The sequence below is a fragment of the Lagenorhynchus albirostris genome, chromosome 1 (assembly GCF_949774975.1).
Source record: "Lagenorhynchus albirostris chromosome 1, mLagAlb1.1, whole genome shotgun sequence".
Lineage (NCBI taxonomy): Eukaryota > Metazoa > Chordata > Mammalia > Artiodactyla > Delphinidae > Lagenorhynchus > Lagenorhynchus albirostris.
The window spans coordinates 173788405-173810835 of NC_083095.1; the positions used below are offsets into that span (position 1 = coordinate 173788405).

At 34.4% G+C, this 22431-nt stretch overlaps 2 protein-coding genes across 19 annotated transcripts in view; one reads left to right on the forward strand and one right to left on the reverse strand.

Annotated features, from left to right (window-relative positions):
* ABI1 (abl interactor 1) overlaps positions 1-21480 on the forward strand; it is a 104291-nt gene extending 82811 nt beyond the window's left edge. For 2 of the 10 annotated variants that reach the window (XM_060160464.1, XM_060160482.1), the window contains 6 exons: positions 387-527; positions 3126-3226; positions 8489-8665; positions 11903-11989; positions 15719-15904; positions 18532-21480. In XM_060160464.1, the coding sequence (XP_060016447.1) occupies positions 387-527; positions 3126-3226; positions 8489-8665; positions 11903-11989; positions 15719-15904; positions 18532-18707 (868 nt within the window). In that variant the 3' untranslated portion in view covers positions 18708-21480. The remainder of the gene's footprint in view (positions 1-386; positions 528-3125; positions 3227-8488; positions 8666-11902; positions 11990-15718; positions 15905-18531) is intronic. The other 8 variants (XM_060160474.1, XM_060160492.1, XM_060160501.1 and 5 more) reach the window with 4 other exon arrangements.
* The window catches only part of PDSS1 (decaprenyl diphosphate synthase subunit 1), a 59655-nt gene continuing 45126 nt past the window's right edge, over positions 7903-22431 (reverse strand). For 4 of the 9 annotated variants that reach the window (XM_060160629.1, XM_060160604.1, XM_060160615.1 and 1 more), the window contains one exon: positions 20460-20911. In XM_060160629.1, the coding sequence (XP_060016612.1) occupies positions 20771-20911 (141 nt within the window). In that variant the 3' untranslated portion in view covers positions 20460-20770. Of the gene's footprint in view, positions 8708-20459; positions 20912-21002; positions 21097-22431 lie in introns of those variants that run through there. The other 5 variants (XM_060160576.1, XM_060160563.1, XM_060160595.1 and 2 more) reach the window with 3 other exon arrangements.

Here is a 22431-nt window from a genome sequence, read left to right on the forward strand (position 1 = left end):
GAGTAAATTGCACAGGAGATATTTAGCTTCCATAATATACAAGGACAGTGGCTTGTGGGTTACTGATCTGGGAATAATATGTATTTCAAAGTTTGATATTACTGAGCATTAAAAAGATTATAACCATGATTTTTAGAAATAAGATGAGAACTTTTAAATTACCCTTTCCATTGGTTTTCCTAAGAAAAGGCAACAAATTTTAGCTTTTGTGTTAAAGTAACAAAATTCATACACCCCAATTAAAAATGTTTTTTAAAAACAAACTTTATTATTAAAAAAACCCAAAACTTGTGTTATACTTGGTTATAAAGGGACAGTCACAAATTTGGGAGAAAATACCATTTATCTTTCTTATTCATATTCCTTTCTCTATTATGCTTCTTTAGACGAAATACTCCTTACAAAACCCTGGAACCTGTTAAACCTCCAACAGTTCCTAATGACTACATGACAAGTCCTGCTAGGCTTGGAAGTCAGCATAGTCCAGGCAGGACAGCTTCTTTAAATCAGAGACCGAGGACACACAGGTAAATTTTTAGGTTGAGCCTTTGAACTGAGAATGTGCATTATTGATTGGTGACAAACTCCTATAGAGTTGCTGGTAAAGGTAAAGTGCTAGTCTAATGCTAATATAGAATGTAAAAGTTTGAGGGTATTAATATTGTATATGTTCCTTTAAATATATGTTATAACTTCTATTTTTTAGATTTTTTAGTATCTATTTATACTGCTAGCAGATTGCTAGTATTTCCTCCTTTTGACAGAGGTACAAATGTATATTTGGATGAAGTCTGAAGAATGTTTTTTTAAAATGGTCTTTTAGAAAAGATGAAGGTAACCACTCTTAAATTTTTTGGATAAAAGGTTAAACATCAGAAACTCTACAATGTGATTTAAACTTTAAGAGGTTGGAGGAAAGAAAACAGTTTAGATCTGAGGAAGAATTTCTTAAGAGAGTTGATGTACTAGAATATGTTACTATATAAATTCATTTTAAAAAGTTCTAGAAATCAGCTACCCAGTGGATTTTTAAAAACTTGGTTATGGAACATAACATACATTCAGAAAAGTATATACTTTATTAAGTGTAACAACTTGATGTATTAATACAAATTGAATATAGTCATGTAACCATCACCCAGATCAGAAAATGGAACATAACCGCAATCCAGAAATCCCCCTCAGGCCCTTTCCCAATTATTGCCTCAGCCTTCCTCCCCTCAAAAGTAGCCACTTTATTTTTGTGCAAGTTTATAAAGCCAGACAAAATTATCGTATAGCTCAATTTGTTTTATTCTTTGATTTTTATCTCTCACTTAATAACTTGGGCAAGGACCCTCTTTACCTTGACTTTTAGGATGGTTTTATTAGAAATACAGTTTGGTAAAATCATTTTGGAGGCTTCAGTTACGCAGGATATATCACGCTCTTAGATGCTATGTAATTGTTATTTGTTGTTATTGTTAGTAAATAAATTGTCATATTGATATCTGCTGAATCAGTTACTGAATCAGGGTAAGTTCAGTGAGGACCAAAATTGCGTTTTTTTTTTATATGTTTATTATTGAATTATTATACCAGCATGGTTGTTCTTTATAGTGGACGTAGTAATTAATAGTTTAATCATATTCAACAACTAGTTAGTTGTTAAGAGTTACTTCATTAGATATCACGGATATACCTATGAGATATAGTTTTTTTTCAGGAGCTTGTTCTGTTAGAACAGGGATCAACAAACTTTTTTATAAAGGGCCAGATTGTCAATACTTTAGGATTTGTGGTCCATACGGTCTCTGCTGCAATTACTCAGCTCTATCATTGTAGCATGAGAGCAGCTACCAGCAACACGTAAATGAATGAGCATGGCTGTGTTCCAGTAAAACTTTATATATGGCACTGAAATTTGAATTTAATATAATTTTAATGTGTCATAAAATATTATTCCTCTTTTGATTTTTTTTCTACTAATTAAAATGTAAAAAAAATGTTCTTAGCTCACAGGTTGTAAAAATCAGACCATGGGCCAGATTTGGCCTGTGGGCTGTAACTTGCCAATCTCCATGTTAGAAAAAGGCACATAAGCCAGTAATTGTGGAAGTGCATAAGTGCAAAAATATTCATCTGTCTGTGATACGGTGGTGGCAGAAAGCAGAGTATTGGCCAGCTTGGGAGGAGGGAGGCCTTCATAGCAAAGCTATTTTTGTTATATAAATAGCTTTTTTCCCCTTTCTATTAGTATGTGATAATGTGATTATAGAATGCTCATATTGGAGGGAAAAAACTTATCTAGGCAGTGCAAATCATTGCCCTGTTGGGTTTCTGGGCCTACTGAGCCAATGATGTTGATTTTTAAAAGTATAATATGGAGCTTAAGGCTACACGTGTACATATGTACATTTGCATAATGTACATGTGCACACATACATTACTAAAACTGGTCAGTGCGAGGTTGTATACCTAAAGGGACAGTAAGTCCATAGAAGTAATTGGTTAAAGTTTAGTAGTATCAACTATTCTAGACTGTGCCTTGCTGAAACTTCATTATTGTCTTATTGGTCTTTTTTTTGTCATTTGCTCATTTTTTCCAAACATTTCCGTGTTTTATTGCCATTCTTTGAGATGAGTGGAGGTTTACATACTAATTTCAGACTAAAACTGGTTACCGTTTTTATTAACTTCCATAGCATCTTTTGTGGCTTCCATCACACTATTTGTTAATGTCAGTTTTCACAGTCTCAGTGAAGAGCTCCATGACAGTGTGGTTCATGTCTTGTTTGTTCACTGCTGTTTATACGAGGTTTTAAATAAATCCTTGTTGACTCATTGTACTATAAGATTATATTGGTCATTCATGTCTCAGTGATCTCTTATAGTTCTGAGTACTACGTGACTATATTGGTTTTTCAGTAGTTGGAGAAATAGAGTGAAACACAAGAACCACTTCAAGTATTAGGGTTAAAATTTATATTGGACTGTTAAAATTTGTCTTTATATATACTTGTGTGTATACATACAAGCACACACATATGCATCATAAAAGGAGTATTTAGTGGCTTTGAGTTGTTTTTTTTCCTGAGTAAATCTCTAGAATTGCTATTTTCATGATTTTTCTCTCTCCTTTGCAGTGGAAGCAGTGGAGGAAGTGGAAGCCGAGAAAACAGTGGCAGCAGCAGTATTGGCATTCCCATTGCCGTGCCTACACCCTCACCACCCACTGTTGGACCAGGTATGTCATATACTCACCCATTTTAATATGTGGTAGTAGTTAGCTTTATTATGGAAGTCTGAAATAATTTAATTACATTAGATAAAACTATTTATTAAACTTATGAGATTGTTGCCAGAATGAAAGCAAATTTAAAAACAATTTTTGATTGGTTTTCACAGGGTCTTTAGAGTTTTGCAGATGTTTCTCCTTACTTATAGAAAAGCATATTAAATAGCTTTATTAAATAACTTTTTGGACATTTTGCTTTAGAAATACTTGCCTTGGGCACAAGTCAAGAATGATATTTATTATTTCAAGAGCAAACCAATATTATTGATAATTCAACCAAAAGATCAGTGTCTTTAATGTGAATTATGTATCATTGAACTTTGATGTTGCCTTATAGGCTAGTAAGTATGTCAACTCCACTGTTAGCTGGTTTTGTGACTTTACTACATTTATGTATGGTATTCAATACGTATTTCAGTAAAATGCCATGAATATAAAATGGGATTAAACCAGGAGAAGCTCTTTTACTTTTTAGATTATATAAAAATTTAAGAAATCACAGCAGAGCATTAAATTGGTCCCTTGATTTTTTTATTAAGTGAAAGGAGGACTTTATGGTGTTAAAAGTACACACTTTAAAAGTAAGTTTGATAATCAAAAGTTGTTAGGGAAAAATACTTAGTTTCTCAAGGATGTTGTTGAAAAGGGAGAAAAAGCTACTTATAAAAACAGGCATATTTTATAGTTAATGAATGCGTGAACTCAATGATCTTTTTACCTAGTAAAATTCTTACTCATTCGAACATGCTTTACATATGGGTATCTTTCTCTTTTTTTCTTATTTCCAAAACGTACTTCCTTACTGTTTCAGAATGATTAGTTCTGTTTATTGCACTCTGACCTGAATTATAAACTATTTTATTAGAAAACATTTCTGTCCCTCCTCCTTCTGGAGCTCCACCAGCACCACCTGTTCCACTACTTCTGCCCATGAACACTGTGATAGGTGAGACTGCATAACCACTGGAGTGATTTACCTTACTGTGCAGAGTTCACAGTAAGCTCCTCTGTTAGACGGCTCGCTTTTGTAGTTGTTAGGTTGTAGGTGGTAATACAAAGTTTAAAGTATTAAATCTAATTTACACTAGTTCCTTCTGGTGAAAGGCCTCTGAAGTTACACAGAAACTTCTCTGTGATGTCAGATGCTTCTATGCCTAGTTTATAACCAATTTAATGTGGTTTGCATTTGTTCTGTTTAGATTTTTCTAGGAATATTATAGCAGTGATTGTTCAAAAAAAATTTTTTTTAATAGTGATGTAATATTTTTTTAAAGTGAAACTTGATTTGGAACTCCCTGGTATATACCACAGTCACAGGAGTGGGGTGAAGGTGGGGGACAAGAGGAAGAAGATGAAAAAGAGAATGGTGTGCGGTGTGGGGTACCCTGAGGCGTTCCAGTGGGTCACAGCTGAAAAACTCTGATATAGCCCAGGATTTATGGCATCTGAGGATGCCATGAAACATTTTGTTCAATAAAATACATTTAAATTGCTCCCAAGTTGGGGGAGACTGGATTGAGCATATAAGGAATTCCAAATATAGACTTGGTATAAAACCATTCAGCCTAGAAATGCACAGTAGCATTTGGGTGGAAATGGATAAAGAGCTGTTTCAAATATTGAGAGCTTAGGTGAAATAAAGCCATCTAGCAACTTCTTTTCAAAACGTTGGCACTTGTACTCAGAGGAGAGGGGAAAAGGAAGTAATAAACAAAAGACCCAAGTAATAGAAATTGTTGGCAGAAAGTCCATGTGGAAAAAAAATGCCCTCAACCTAATTAATAATCAGGAAAACAAAAACTACGAGATACTATTTTATAGCTACCAGATAGGTAAAAATGTAGAAGTCCACCAGTACCATATGTTGATGAGGATGTGCAGTAACAGAAAGGTACGTTGCTGGTGGGAGTTTATTTGTTGATTCAGTCACTTTAGAACATAATTTGTTGTTACCCAGTCAAGTTGAACCAGGTTTCTACCTTAGATTTATCAGTTTCATTTCTAGATATTTGCCCTAGCGTACTGGTTCTCAAAACATGGTTATGGAACTCCTGGGGGTTGCCAAAATCCTTTCTTGGAGTTTTTGCGGTCAGAACTATATCCATAATAATACTAAGACTTATTTGCCTTTTTTATTCTCATTCTGGTACAAGTACACAGTGGAATTTTCCAGAGGCTACATAACATATGATAACATCATTTTTGACAACTAATGGATTGTGTATTTGTGTATTTATGTATTTTAAAGATAAATCAGTTTTAATTTCTAATATGGTAATTAATCAGTTAATTATGGTAATTAATCCGTTTCTAATATGGTATAACCCACTTCAACAAAAATTTTTTGAGGTTCTCTAATTTTAGAGTGGATCCTAAGACCATAAAGTTTAAAAACTACTATACTAGAGCAGTGGCTTTTGGAGTATGATTTACAGACCAACAGCATCATCATCATGGGGGAACTAGTTAGGAATGCAAATTCTCAGGTCCCATTCCAGACCTACTCATTCAGAAACTCTGAGACTGGAGCCCAGCAGCCTGTATTGTAACAAGCCCTCAAGGTGAAATTCTGATCACTGCTGAAGTTTGCGAACCACTGTTCCAGAGAAACTTAGGAACCATATTTAGGAATGTTCACAGTAGCGGTATAATAATAATAGCAAAAATCTGGATGTATCCCAAATGTCTACAGTGGAATGGATAAATAATTGTGGCATGTTCATATGTAAATAAAGCAATAAAAATGAATGATATATTGATATACTTCTCAACATGGATGAATCTTAAAAGATAATATCAAAGGAAAACAGCAGAAATACATAATCAATACAGAATCATTCCATTATGAAAGTTTATAAATTTGCAAGGTCTCTGTGTGTACTGTTTAAGGTTATAATTATCTATGATTTTTAAAAAACTGCATACAGTGAGTCCCCTACATACGAACGAGTTCCGTTCTGAGAGCGCGTTCATTAAGTCCAATTTGTTCCTAAGTCCAACAAAGTTAGCCTAGGTATCAACTAACACAATTGGCTATGTAGTACTGTACTGTAATAGGTTTATAACACTTTTCACACAGATAATACATAACAAACACAAAAAATAAAACATTTTTAATCTTACAGTACAGTACCTTGAAAATTACAGTAGTACCAGCTATACCAATGCTGCTTTTACACTTGCTTCCGGACATCCTGGGCTTGAAATAAAGGTACTGTACTACTGTACTCCATACAGTGCTGTACAGTAAAGTACACAGAAGCACAACCACTTGTAGAGGATGCACGCACATGACAGTGTACATCAGACACGTGAACTAACTTTAAGTGATTGGACACGCGAATGCATGTTCGCATCTTTTGAAAGTTCGCAACTTGAAGGTTTGTGAGTAGGGGACTTACTGTATAGTGAAGAGAGAGAATGTTTAACACATATGTTTTGGAGTTTGGGGTTCAGAAGGGGCAAACAAGCTTCAGTGATACTGGTAATATTCTAGTTCTTGGAGCTGAGTATTTTTCCTTAAAAAAATATATGTAATATATATAAAAATATAAATAATATTTATTTATGTAAACAAATTATATATAACCAGTATAAATAATTATATATATTAGTATATGTAACCATATATATATGTATTATTTATATATAGCATGTATGATTATGTATATATCAATCATACACCGTTTGGTATTATTTATTTCATAATTTTATTTTAATATTAAAATAAATTCTAAAATAGGCATAGTTTGGAACTGCTATTAAATAGCTTTATTTTGGTTTTAAATCACCAAGACAACCTGGATTTTATACAGTTTTTATATAAGTCAAAAGAAATATAGAAATCATTTTATTGAGATTTCTATTAAAAATGGTTAAAGGGTTACTTCTTAGCTCTTTGGAAAACTTACCTGTCCAGAGTTACTCGTTCATGAAGGCATTTGAATAGACTCTTATTTATAAAGTGTGTTTCTGTTTAGGAATTGAGCATGTGGATGATTTAAATAATTAGTGACTGCCTATGGCTTGGGAGCTCCAAAATGTTGAATATTAGCACTTCTTTTAATGAACAACCTCTGCTGTATGGCTTTTTTCTAATAATTTATATGACCTCTAGGAGAGGTTAAATTGGATGACTGAATGAAAGTAAACCAGGATGTTGTCTTTTTATTTGCTCAGTCATGGTTAGATGTTTGGGAGGATAATGTTAATCCTGAAGTTACCTTTGGAAGGTATAGTTAACTTTAGAGGCTTTGAACTTTATATTAACCTTTAAAATTTTAAACTTCTGAAATGTTGGTAAATAAAATTTTAAGTATTGTTAATACTTTAGTTAGTTTAGATATGCATAATATAAAAAAAAAATGTGCTTTGGGTGTAGTACGGAAAAAAAGCCCTCCAAGGATATGGAAAAAGATAATGGATTTTCTACACAAAGCTGCCTTAAAATGTCCATGTTTTACAGAGTCCAAAATTTTTTTCAGCTTTATCAGTTACAGAAATGTAAGTGATAGGGCAAAGTGTGTAATTCTTAAAAGCTGGGAGATACACAACGAATCTGACATATATAAGTGCTTTGAAACTAGAAATTATACTTCTCTTAAAAATGATTCTACTATAATATGTATTGGTAATAACTGCTAATACATTAAACATTCAAATAAATATAGTAGTGCATGTGGAAAATATGCTTAATTGTTTACATTTTATAATTTAAGCTGGGTTTGGCTGGATAGATTCTTATACTGTGCTTCTGAAGATTTGGCAATGGAAAGGAGAAGTCTGTAAACCAGATATTAAGATATTCACATCTAAAAACTGATGCTTTCCACCTCAGACTATCATTTGGTACTTATTTTCTTGGAAAGACACAGTTGACATATAAAAGCTGTGTGTTTTAAAATGTTACAGAAAAAAATTTATACATTTTATTAGCAAAATACCATTTGGTATTATGCTAAATTAAAAGGCTTAAGAATATTACTTATTTACTTTTGCACTTTCCACACAGTATCTGTTTTTCCTTCTTTTTGTAACTTCAGAGATAGAGCTGTTTGTGTTTTATCTTTACTTTTCTCTTTATTTTGTGCTGTGGGCTTTAAAAAGTAATAAACATTTCTTGCCGATAGTCTCCTTCTCTTTGTTCTGCCATCGGAGGTGACGTGCAATGCTCAAGTTCTTTGTTGGTTGCCTTTGACTAATGCTTTTCAGCAGCCCCGGGCTCAGCTCCTGGTTCCCAGTATGGCACAATGACCAGGCAGATTTCTCGACACAACTCTACCACTTCCTCGACATCTTCTGGTGGATACAGACGGACTCCCTCTGTGACGGCTCAGTTTTCTGCTCAGCCTCATGTTAATGGAGGTCCACTTTATTCTCAGAATTCAAGTAAGCTTGTGCTTTGCAGGTTTAACGGCAGCAGTGGAGCTCCTTTTGAAGGAAATTATTTGAAATTGTTATTCTTGCCAGTGATAGACAACAATTGAAACCGTGCTATTTCATGTTTATTTTTGTTTTAAGAAGTTAAACCTTGGGGACTTCCCTGGCTGTCCAGTGGTTAGGACTCTGCACTTCCACTGCAGGGGGTGCGGGTTTGAGCCCAGGTTGGGGAACTAAGATCCCGCATGCTGCATGGTGCGGCCAAAAAAAAAAAAAAGTTAGACCTTGAAGCATATCATTTTAAGAATAATTGCTTATCCCTTTCAAAAAAATTCAGGCTTACTGAGTATACTCGTATACTAAAATTTAACTGATGAAATTTTTACTACTGTAAGTAGAACTAGAGAAGAAAACCACTGAAATTAATTAAGCTGAATTTATTTTTATTGGCATGTTTGATACAGTTCAATAACAGTAAACTTAAAAACATTGTGACAGTTTTTCTTTACAATAATATAATGAAATTGCTGGCTATCACTTTTAAGCTTGTTAACCTCTACTGAAATGAGTTCCAAACCATTAAAAACCATTTGTGATGCCTGCTTATTCTGTCTCTAATAATTGTAACAGTGGGGAGGACTTTGTTTTGATTTTTTTCTGTTCACCTCAAATTGCACATCTCAACACTAACTGCAATCAGTGTTTAAAGGCTGATAAGATTAGAAAATAGCTTTGGCATAAAATGTGAGAAAGTTCAAATTGCTTAGGGTAGTCATTAATTCCACTTTCCATATCAAAATGCTCAGTCCAACCAGGAGAAATCTGAAATGAGCCAGTTCAGTATTTGTTACTGGCTTGAAGCGGTGATCACCAGGCATAGACTGAAACACTTCCCCATGTGGCTTTTGTAGGCTGCATGTTATGTTATATTATTTTACCTAAAAAACACTGAATACTCCATATTTACATAGAAAGTTGGTTTTAAGTTCTTTTCATTTATGATGCATGTTTTGAACAAGTTTTAAAGTAGAGCTAAGGAGAAAGTTCTGTTATTTATTTTTTTGGTTAAACTTTAAAGACTAATTGTTATAAACAAAAAAAGTCCTAAGAATTGAAAACCACTTTAGCAGAAATATCACAACTCATAGATAATCCCAAAATTTATACAACCCTTTTCCAGACTAAAATTTTCATCCAAGCTACTAAGAAACTTTACCAGTTAGAATTTTACCTCACATTTCCCCTGGTCTCCTTTTGGTAATGAAAAGTAGCTGGCGGCTGAGAATTCCACAGTTAATCTGATTATTAGTCTCACTAGTTTCATGAACTTTTAATTTTTTTTCATATTCTGCATTTTTAGATCCCATCTTTGTGTTCATTATTTTTTTCATCGCTTAGTTTACTCCGCAAATAGGGTTTCTGGTGACTCTTCACCTGATACATGTTTGTGTGGTTCTGTTTTAACAGTACTTGGGTGGGTTGCTTATCCTCAAACAAGACATTTTCATTACTGAATGACTGTATTTTTGGACATCATAAAGCAAATTTGGCCTCAAATTTTAAATATATTACTGTGTGTTGTCAAATTAATTATCCTTCAACCTGAGTTATTGTTGGTGTTGTAGTAGCAGTAGTAGTAGTATGTAAATGTTTTTAGTGTTTTGATGTGCATATTCCCCTTCTGTCTAAATGTGGTGATAATGATTAGTATTGTCACAACATAGCCTCTTTTTCTTTATGTACTAACCAGCATGGCTCATTACTAAGGGTTGTTTCTAAAAAAATTTTTTAGGTTTGTGGGAGTTGTTTTTTTTTTAAGTTAAAAAGCTATAATGTTTTATTAAAAGTATATATATGTATATACTGGAACAAGTGTGTGTGTGTATACACACACACACACACGCACGCACACACACACACACTTGTTCCAGTATATACATACTTGTGTATACTTCTATATACAGAGTATCAGAATGAACCAGGACTAATTTCATAGTGAATTGAATGTTATTTTTAGCCATACAATGAATATTAATGCACATATACTGCTTTAAGTTGTTGCTTATTTGTATACTGAACATCTTTCATATTTTTATGCCTACCAAACTGAATTTGTAGATTGGATTAATTGAAACAATCTTTCAATTAAATGATCCTTGGGAGCCAATCAGTTGTTTTTCCCTGTCAGTTTAGTGTCACTTCTTGGTGACTACCAGTAAACTGAATTTTGTGATTCAGTCCTATTGACTTTTTCTAAGCAATCTTTGGCCATTACCATCTTGTTAAAATAAGACAGGGTGGTAAATATATGAATATTTACTTTTAGATAGTTTTAATTTTTAATACATTTGCTGTCCACATGAGCATTTGCTGTCAGTTTCCTATAAATTATGTGTTCTCCAGAAAGAAGACAGAGTATGTTTCCAGCTACCCAGTGATTCTTTAGAAATTATTTTAATACAAATAATTGCATATTTTACCTTATTGTTAGATTAGGTTTCCTTTTTCAGAGTATCGATGAAAGGAAGGTCACTTGAAATATTCCATGAAATTCAGTGAACAATTAACATGGTATATGGAGCACTCTTATGCCCTAGTAAATTTAAGAGTGATGTCTTTAAAAATAAAACTGTCAACTTAAAAAGTAATAATAACCTTGTTTTACAAACAAGGGTTTTTCCTAAAGAGCTGTGTGTAAATTTGTTTTTAAAGAAAACCTGTAATTGATGCATTTATTTATACATGGAATAAACAGCTATCCTGTAACATATTCGTTTTGTTTATTTAGGTTTATTTACAACATCACCCTAAAGCTAGACATACCTGTTAGGTTAGAGAGGTAAGGCGAAGACACAACATCCTGGAAACCTTTATTGGTATTTCACTGTTAGCTGTTTTTTTAAAGTCTTTCCTTAGAATTCAAAAATTTCATTGTGTGAAAGTGATGGTAAATTTAAATCTTACCCAAACAATATAACATTAGGATTAAAGCAAATGTATTTGTTTTTTAATAAAATTAACCAGCTGGCTAAACACAACTCAGCTTTAGGTTTGCTCCTGGGAAATGAACTTGAAGAAGGTTCTGCAGGTTTTTGTTTTGTTTTTTGTTTTTTTTTTTGTTTCATTTGCAGACTGTTCTTTGCATACTTATGTTTGTGGTCTTTGTAACTGACTTCTGCTTTTTGTTTGTTTCCTTTTCTTTCCTTTATCTGTTTTACTTCCCCCATTCTGTGTTGTTGCTGCCAGTTTCTATTGCTCCACCCCCTCCCCCTATGCCTCAGTTGACTCCACAGATACCTCTCACAGGCTTCGTGGCCAGGGTGCAGGAAAACAGTAAGTTTGGAAAAACCGAGCTATCCAAGAGTAGAGGCTGTCTCCTTATATAGCATGCATGGCTGATGAGTCATCATTTTCCTTACTTTTATTGAGAAGCTAATCTTATCTTGAAAAGGGGTGCAGATATGTTATTGAAACTGAAGAGCACGATCTTCAGTTTTTCCTCTGTGTGCATGATTACTGACTCAGATGACTTTCAAAACTGAAGTTTTCTTATGTATTTATATGCTCTAAAACATGAAATCTGATCTTTGCAGATTCTTAAGGAAAGAGTAATCAAACCCCAAAATTCAAATTGTGTGGAAACTACTAGCTTTCAATAGTTATTAGGGGAATTGAGTTCTCATCAAGATGTATAGGTAGTTACACTGTGAGATTAAATTTATCATGCAGTTGGGACGGGTGTTTTATTTTGTTTTTCATTGTTTTTGTTTTCCTCCTTTGGTTACATTTTTGGAGAAAACTTTGTAGCCTCAGATTTTTATACGTAAATCGTTTTGAACCTATTATTAAGATTTGTTGTTAGGATAAAAATGAATCTGCAAAAAAAAAAAAAATGAATCTGCAAGAATAAGTAAATTACATCCATGCTCTCCGTTAAGAGTGATAATCAGTGTAGAGTCCTCTTCATGTTTTGTCTATGTGCGAGCCCATGAGGATGATTTCTGAACATGCAAATCTGTCACCTTTTTTAGGTCTTCTCTGAAGGTCAGGTTTAATGACTTGGAAATTCTTTTGAATATATGGATTTAATTAGGATAGAGTAGTTTTTATATTACTACCTGAGTACTTTGACATTCTGGGAGATATATAATCCTAACTACATGATCATAGTGAGTGTTATTTGGCAAAATGAAAAATACCCCTATTACTGAATTGTATTATGCCAAAATAGCTGTTCAGATTAAGATGGTAAGGTGGTCCAGTACTAATTCACCTCATTTGGGATCATCACCATGCAAATAAATCTCAGAATGGTTTGAACAAATGTGTAACTCATATGACCAGCCCATCCTCCAGGAGAAAACATTGTGGCAAATTCCACCGTGCAGCTTTTGCTGACCCTATTGTGTTATTCTCCACATTTCCTCCCTTCGTCCAGTCAAGTATTTGTTTATTCAGTGTTACGTCCTAGGCTCTGGGAGGAATACACAGTCTAAGACAAAGTCCCTACCTTTAAGAAATTGGTGATTTAATGGGCTTTTAAAACAGTTTCAAAATGTTGAAACTTCTGAGCATAAACCAACCTTATCGTTTACATTTGGTTGGAAACTGTTTAAACATGTAAAAATAAGTGAATCTTCCTTTTAAAAATAAGTGAACAAAGGTAAATCGCTGGTCCTTAATGCTCTAAGAGTTTAAAAACTGCAAGAGTTTAAAAACTAAGCCAATTCAACTTTTGAAGTGCCTTAGAGCCAAGAATTTTTAGGACATATTCTAAAATGGCCATAATAAACATCCAGTTAGTGAGTCCAAAGCTCATTGATTAGGTTTTTGGTAATAACCCCTTTTTTATAGAAATTCGGTGTTAACGTACATGCATGGTCTTGCTAAAGAGGCCCACGGTACTATTTTAGTTCTTTTTCCTAAACATATGAACTTGAGTCAGTAATTCTCCTTGTGCTGCAGAATGCCCAACTTTATTTGGCATCTGTTTTCTTTAAAAGCACGTTAGGAAGATTGTTGATAAATTGTGTATCAATATCTTAAATGTTTTATGAATTACAGATTTTCTCTGTTCGTTCTTCTCATAAACGTTCACTTATGGCACTCAAATTGGTGATAATGAATGCACGTAGCAGTTAACCTATTAATAAATGTTTCAGTTTAAGACATGAGCCTCTGAAAAAAGCAGTGTGTTTACATCTGTTTATGATTAACATCTGAAAGCGTCTGAACAATCATGCGTCGTGCTAGACAGAGTATTATGCACAGAGAATAAGACTGACTGGACTCTTGCCCCAGTGTATGTAATTTGAAGATAAGCCAGTGTAGATTAACAGCAGTTGGACATAGTAAACTAGTTAATTATGTATAAATCAAGAGTAAATGTACTTTAAGATTTCAGGCAAACATATATAATTTATACATTAAGCCATATTAAGGACATGAGCTATGGCTCTTTAATGTCAGAATGGATTCACATGCATTTTCTTCTCCTCAATAATATTTGCAAGTTTTATGGAGAAGGGATGGGCAGAAATAAAATGAATCCTACCATTTGGAGGAAAAATAAATTGTACACCTGTTTGAGAGCTATCCGAATGAGCATCAGCACACAGGATTTGTTTCTTAATAGTCTTTTTCATCCCCCAACAGGATAAAATAGAAATCACAGAATTAAATTGGTTATCAAGTAGGGCTATTATCTGCTTATGTTTTAAATCTGGATTCCTTGGTTATATTCTCAGTGCATTATTCCAAATAGGGTGTAGAAAACTTTGACTATATTACAAATAGATGATGACCATTTTCTTTGATCACATAAATAGCCCCAGAAATTGGCATTTGAATTAGTATGTTGGTATTCTGAATTTCTCCACTGCAGATGATATATAATTCCTGTATCAATTTATATCAGAGCATTTTCATATGTCTTTAACTTTTAAAGAAATATGTCAATCAGAAACTTAAGAATTAGTTGTGCTCCAGCTCTGAATTCCTTAATATTGGGAGCATTTGTTATCTGGTATCATATATTTCATTGAACACAGTTCTAGCCTGACATTTTCCTGTTTCACTGTTTACACCTTTGATTATTTAAATCACACACATACACATTCCACAACCATCTAGAATTTGAGGTATGAGTCATTTTTATTGTTTTGCATGATTTGAGTTCCTTTCTTTTTTTCTTTTTTTAAACATCTTCCTGCAGTACTTTATTTTTAAAATCTTTATTGTGGATGTATTCTTAGAAAATTGGATCTTTAGGATCTAGTCTTTCCCTCGTCCCATTAGTTTTACTAGCAATAATGTAAAAATCTTAGCTTGCTTTCTACATTTAAGAAGTTGATTATCTTAAAAAAAAAAGTTGATTATGAATACAAACATTTTTGAAAATATTCAGTGAGTTTTTTTTACTAGCTTGGAAGTATTTAATTTTAAATTTATTTTCCCTTGTTAAAATTTAAATAAAATAATAGAAAAACGTACACATAGAAGCAGACCTAATACCACCAGCTTTCTTTTTTTTTATTCCTCCAAAAAAACAAAAAATAAACACGTATCCACCCACTGGAGACTTATTTCTGTGGAACTAAAGGTAACTTTTTAAAAGCCAAAACCAGGGACATGAATGTGCACAATAAATGATTATCAAACCATTAATGTTATTCATAACGTTTACTATAGTGCAAATGACAAATGTGACGTAAGGCTTATTTAGGGAGATATGCTAACTAAAGAGTGACATTTGTTCTGATCTGAGCCTTGGAATAAGGGAAGTTCTTTATTCCTGTAGTCTTATAAACATTGTCTCCTAACCTCTGCATTCATTAATTTGTAGAACTTCCTAATACCCTTAATTTTTTAGCTCATTTTATTATTGCAAAATTATTCTTAAAAGTAGTAGAAGCTTTAACACACCAAGCTTTTATTTCTAATCATTGCATGTTTTATTATAGTGCATGCTGTATACGAATTAGAGCTTTCTTCAATTCTGTTAACTTACGAGTTTCTGTCTAGTCTGATTTCTGATTCAAATTCAGTATCTGGATGTTTTAGTTGCTGATAGTCCGACCCCACCACCTCCTCCTCCACCAGATGACATTCCCATGTTTGACGACTCTCCACCACCGCCACCGCCGCCGCCAGTGGACTATGAAGATGAGGAGGCTGCAGTAGTCCAGTATAACGATCCATATGCAGATGGGGATCCTGCTTGGGCCCCCAAAAATTACATCGAGAAAGGTAGGGTACAGTCATCGTTGAACTGCTGTAAAGGGTAAGAGCTAATTTTATAGTATTTTAGAGCCATAAAAAACACGGAGTCCAGCGTTTCTCCACCTTGAGAATAGCTTTACCAGCCAAGATGATTTAGTTCCTGTACATTCCCAATATAAAGTGAGGATTCTTTATTTTCTCTTTATTTTTTAATTAGAGTATAGTTGATTTACAATGTGGTGGTGATGTTAGTTTCAGGTGTACAGCAGAGTGATTTGATAGCTGTATATATTGCAAAATGAAATAGTTTAAACTTGCCAGCCATTCAGTCTTGTCACAACTACTCAACCCCACTGTTGTAGCACAGAAGCCGTCGTGGGGACTTGCCCGGCGGCCCAGTGGTCAGGACTCGGCACTTTCACTGCTGAGGGTTCCATTCAGTCCCTGGTTGGGGAACTGAGGTCCCATAAGCCACGCAGCGCAGCCAAAAAAAAAAAAGGAAAAAGCAGTCGTAGCACACAAGTGAACGGGCATGACTGTGCCCCGGCAAAATTTCACGGACAAACAGAGGCACGGCTTGGATTTGGCCATGGGCCACTGCTTGCAGACTCCTGGTCTAAACCAGAGAGTTTTAGTATTTAGTAGGGTATTTAGTAGGGTTAGAGTCCAAGCCTTCAATAGTCACCTTTGTAAATCACAAGATGACTAAAACCTGGTTTAATAGGAGTTCAGTTGAATATGTTAACCCGGCAGTATGACATGACTGTTCCAGAAGTCAGATTCTTAGGGTACATTAGCTGAACTTCAACCTAATATGTACAAATCTGATAATATTCATTTATAGTAGACCAGTATTATGTTTAATTTTAAGTACCATATTTCAGGATCTTGCAAACAAGAATGCCTTCAGAGGAGGATATTCAGGAGGCTGAAATATCTAGAAAGTGCATCTATAAAAAGAAACAGCTGAAAGCACTGTTTTTAAGTTGAGGAAAAAGATTTCAGAGGGACTAGACAGCTATTTTCAAATTTTTAATCATGTAGATAGATGTAGATAAGAATATTAGATTTCTATTTCCAAAGAACCCTACGGTTAAGTACATACAGAAGGGAGAGTTTAGATCTTTATGTGGAATTAGGGTCCTGGAGATAGAATGGACATTGAATGGTTAAATACTCAGCAGTGAGAGTTATTAAATGAGAGAATATATGCACTGGGGGAGGGGAAGTTAGGTGGGACTAGGTTTCATTTACAGAGGGGATTTGGAAAATAGAAACAATTAATTTGACACAGTGTTTTTATCAGCTCTTTGTACAAGTAGAACTAAGAACCCGAGGAAATAATATTTTCATTTTGCTGAATGACTTTGAGGGTGTCAGGTGTTGTCATGATCAGTTTAAAAGTCATCTGTACCACTCAAAATGGGACTCTGAATACAAAGAAAATGTTTCTCCCTAGCAGTCACTCGGTTTTCTTGGGTGGTTATTTAGCCAAAACACCAGGATAATAATTTAACATTATTTATTCTGTATGTTTTGGTGTTTTTAAAACTGGTATGTTAAGTGAGCTTGTGATCACAATACTGTGATTCTGCTACAGGATTAAAATGGAGAATGGACTTGTTGGATTTACTTCATATACTGTTTTGTAAAGGGGAAAAAAGATTGCCTGTTTCAGTTTAGAAAATGATGCTGTGGATCAGTACTACACGTCTCTTCCTTATTGTAATTCACTGGTTCAGGATAATTATGGGGCAAAGCCACCTTTCTTAAGGGAAAAATGAGTTCCAGAAGATCTTAAATGTCTTAAAAACTCTATTTTAAGAAAAACACTACCTGAGGTAAGTTAGTGAAAAAAAATTTGTATGACATACTGTTTCACATATACTAGAAAATTACATATTTCAGAATTATGTTGTAAAGACAGAGGAAGGAATAATTAAATTCATAAACCAATAGTTTGGAAAGCTGGTAGCTGTTTGATGCCTTTCCTTTCCACAACACTGTTTGCAAAGGAAGTGGATATTTTGAACTCAGCATAATCACAGAATTGCAAAATGGTTCTCTAAGTCTTAATTAATGAGTCTTTACTCACCTAGTTCCCCTTTAAAAATAGAAATTCTTGTTGACCTTTAAGGGGTGTGTGTGTGCGCGCATATGTGTATGTATATTTAAATCTAGGTACAGCCCCATAAACTACATGAATATTCTCCTGCGATGGGTAGGATATTCACCTCCCAGTGTATGTATATTTTTAAATCAGATGGTTGTTACCTGGTTTACTGATTGGCTACGCAGCTTTGCTTACTAGTTATTTTGAAAAATGGTGCTTTGCATGTGGTTGGCACTTAGTAGACATTTGAACGAATGAATTGAAACATCTAATAAATCCTAAAATTCAGAGATCTTTCCTACATAGGTTGGTAGAAACTCTTGACTTCTCTAATTTAGTTGTCAGTTTGGCCCGAAGATCAAGCTAGTGATTTAGTAGCCATGGTTGGCTACTTGACCTACCTGGTATATAGATTTAAGAATTAAGACTTTTCATTAAAATAGTTGGGCTGGCTATACTGTTAATTGGCATTACATTTTAAAATTCGATTAAATGTTGGATATAGTGCACTGACATGATATTTCAACTCTTTTCTCCATAGTTGTGGCAATATATGATTATACAAAAGACAAGGATGATGAGCTATCATTTATGGAGGGTGCGATCATCTATGTAATAAAGAAGAACGATGATGGCTGGTATGAAGGAGTCTGCAATCGAGTGACTGGTCTGTTCCCTGGGAACTATGTTGAATCGATCATGCACTATACTGATTAAACCTTTGCTTTTAAAGTAGGTTCTTATTATCACTCAGTCATACTGTGGGACTATTACGGTTAACAGGATTGTCTTAAAATGTTTTAAAATGTGCCCATATGTTCAGGACATGCTGTTTTATTGGTATAATTGAATGTCTACCTGTAAGCATAAATCTCTGAGGCAGTTGGTGTATTGCTAAACAGCAATCTATACAAGAGGCTGTCTGTCACTGATTGTGCTTATATACTTACTTACACATTGTTAACTTCATGACCAGCCTAAATATTCTGGGGGTGTGGGGTATAATATTTCACAAATCATGACTCAGATTGTGCCATTACATGTTTCAGTGCAGCATGGTTACTAACGCTCTGTCAGACTAATATTAAAATCAGAAAACTTAAATGCTGGTGCTGGTCATACTTTTTGTTTAGACTCTCTCATTCTTGAAATATACTGTTTGTTTAAAGCATGCATACAAATTTATGTATTGAAATATACTTAACAAAATCCAAGATGCTTCCAATTTGTGTAATACTTACTTGGAGTACTCGTACTTAGGTCTCTTGAAACGAATTGAGTCTCTAAGATCTCCATGTGAAACAAAGACAATTGGGTTACCTGTAGTCTTGTCATTTGTACCGAAGTTTTTTAATGAGTGAATTTGCATTATAAATTTTGTCCATTCATAAATACGTAAGTGAACCAAAGGTTTTTGTCCTTTCCTTCACTGGTTTGCTTTAAAAAAATAATAAAAGATACTGGATTATGGCAGAATTATGGTTCTATTTTCTCAATATATTAACTTGGGAAAAAAATTTTAGCCTTTTCTCAACCTATCCCAACAGCAGTGGCTGATTTTTGTAGAATTTAAAATCTGAGATGGTTATTTACAAGTCAGTCTACTGAATTCCTTTTCTAAAGTAACTTTTTCAAAGCTAAGAAAATGTGTCGAAGTGCACATGCTGTAGGTAAAATTCTTAAGGATTGCTCTATCAGTCCTTTGGTTTTCCAGTGGACTGTGATATACTGGTTCAATGAAAGGAAATAATTATCTTTTACATATTTTTTTGGTAGAAGTGGATGCGATTGATTTTTGAATACGCACTGTTTAACCCATTACCTGGCACTAGCAACATAAAAAGATTTTAAAAATAAAATAATTGGGGAAAAAAGGTGCACCATGTATTAATCATTGAACAGGGATATACCTGACCAACAGATTTGTATTGTCTTTTGACATAACTGAAATGCAACACGTGCACTTTGTGTGTCTCCTCTTAACTTAAGGGAGGGTTAGAGGGATGTTTTCTCTTATCGTGTGCATACTGCCTAGGATGTTAAAGTAGAGCACTCACCTGTGGGTTTCTGTGTACTGAGGATTTGTTTGGATTTCAAATTACAGTTATGTACTGGGCATTACAGATAACAGCATAGTAAATGGTAAGACTAGTGCAAAACGTATATTTCTGAAAATTAAAGACCATTATTGTTACCAAATCAATGTGACTGTTGAATATGCATTTTGCCTTTGTTAATTTTAAACATGATTCCAGTATCACTATTGATCAGTTACCTTCTTCATTTTTTAGAGTGGACTGTTCTCTTAATTTTGTATATAACCTGTTGTCTAAATTTTATGTACAGTCTTTTATAATAAACCATTCTCCTATATGAAATTTTGGATACTGTTAAAATCTAACTAATGTGGATTGAAATGTAGACTTCAGTTTTATGATCTTTACTCCTATGGTGAAACAAGATAAACCATTTGAATTTTAACATTGATTATTTATTTGTGTAATGGCTTTACATGTGGATATTAACCGTGTAAACAATACCACATCTAACCGTCAAGTACCGCGATTAGAGTTTACAGGACTAGAATGACAGATTCAGGTGGTTTAATGACATTTAAAAAGTTTTCTGAAAAACTTTGCCAATAAAAAAAGTCCCATTAATAAGGTGGAAATGATTTTTAAATGATTTTTTGGTTACCTGCACATGAAGCAAAGTATACGCCACAGAATTCTTTAGGCACAGTCTGGTAAAATAGCTGCCAGAAATAACAGAACGAGCTGTCATTTCTCTCTTGTGAGCACGATTTCCGAAAGTTGTATGAGGGCGTCTCTTTCTGGGGATGGTCGAAGTTTACTGATCTCTCTCACTGCTTCACGGCAGTACCGCTGGGCGAGGTAGGTTGTCTGCTGCACACCATCGCTCTACGGGACACAGGACAAAATACAACAGAACAGATGCATGTCACCCACTGGGATCAGCTCTTAAATTCCTGCTATATGAGTTAAAACATACTTTTGAGATCCGGTAGTGAGGAGCCGAACTGTGTTTCAAATGTTCTCTCTCCAACTCACAGAGCTTCCTCCGCCCACTTCCTTTAGGCCCCTTTCTTAGACCGAAGCACGTTTTTATTCTATTAGCATGCCAAGCAGTGAACTCATTAATATCAAGTAACCTTCTATTTCCCCCTATTTTTCATTTAAGCATTAGAGTTTTTAAAAAGTTCTGCATATAAAATCTATACAGTAAAATTCCAAGTGAAAGTTAACACACATACATGATAAATAAAAGTACAGAAGAGCTTACGATGAAAAGCAACAGTTCCCTTCTTCCAAAGGCACCAGTTTTATCTGTTGGCTTTAATGTTTCAATTCGTAATTTTAGTTGTTATCTATTGCCTTTCTGCTAAGAAAGACAAGGATTTAGCCCACCCATACTGTCTCCTAATTTGACCACTGCCTGCTATCTTTAGTTCTAATACAGATTACTGTTGTCACATCATGTGGCATCGACTTCTGGCTTCATCTTTAAGATGAGGACACCAGTGCTCCTTCTCTTTCCTCTATGTTTACACTAGAGACTTGACTTGCATTCCATTCTGTACCCATGTTTTTATGTTGGTTCTTTCTAAAAGCTAAACACTAATAAAATAATTACATTTACTATTTCCGTTATGTGAAAATGTTTACTGCAGAATCTAGACATGTACTGTGATTTTATTTCCTTCTCCATGGTTCCCTCTGTCATTCAAAACAGTATTTGTAGTATCATGGTTGAGAGACCTCTGGTTTTCTGAACCAGGTTACACAAAATATGACTCAAAATACGACATGTTTTAGTTTGCTTTGCCTTACCGTACGGAAGCTCACTTCTGAATATAATTGCCTCCTTCTCTTCGTTACTTAGACTGACTGCTTTGTAGCTCTGCCGTACAGCTGCCATCACAGGATGACTTTTCATTGAACTCTGGTTCATTCCACTGGTTTTAGTACCCATGTCTTTCTCTTTTTGGTGTTTCCACGGTTCTGTCACACATCAGCAAATAACTTACCCAGAATCTGTGTACTGGAAGTCAACTTTTTCGTTCTTTGTGTAACAGTGACATTGGCCTTCCTACTTAGTGGATGGTTTACTGGATACAGATTCTAGGTTGAAAGCGTTTCCTCATCATTTGGATGGCCTTGCTCACTGCCCTCTAGAGTCCAGGGTTTCGCTGCACCCTGAGCCAGTACTGAACTTTTCCTTTTGTAGGTGACCACCTTTTTTCTGATTTTTGTTTTTTCGAGTCTCTTCCTGAAATATTTGTTGCATGATTGTACTGATCCTGTTAAGAGCCTTTCGCATTTTCTTCTACTGCTGTTTTCATTTTGAAGACTTCTTCAATGTCACATTCCAACACTTCTTCAGAGTTGGCTTTTCACGTTCATTTAAAATTTCTTAGAGC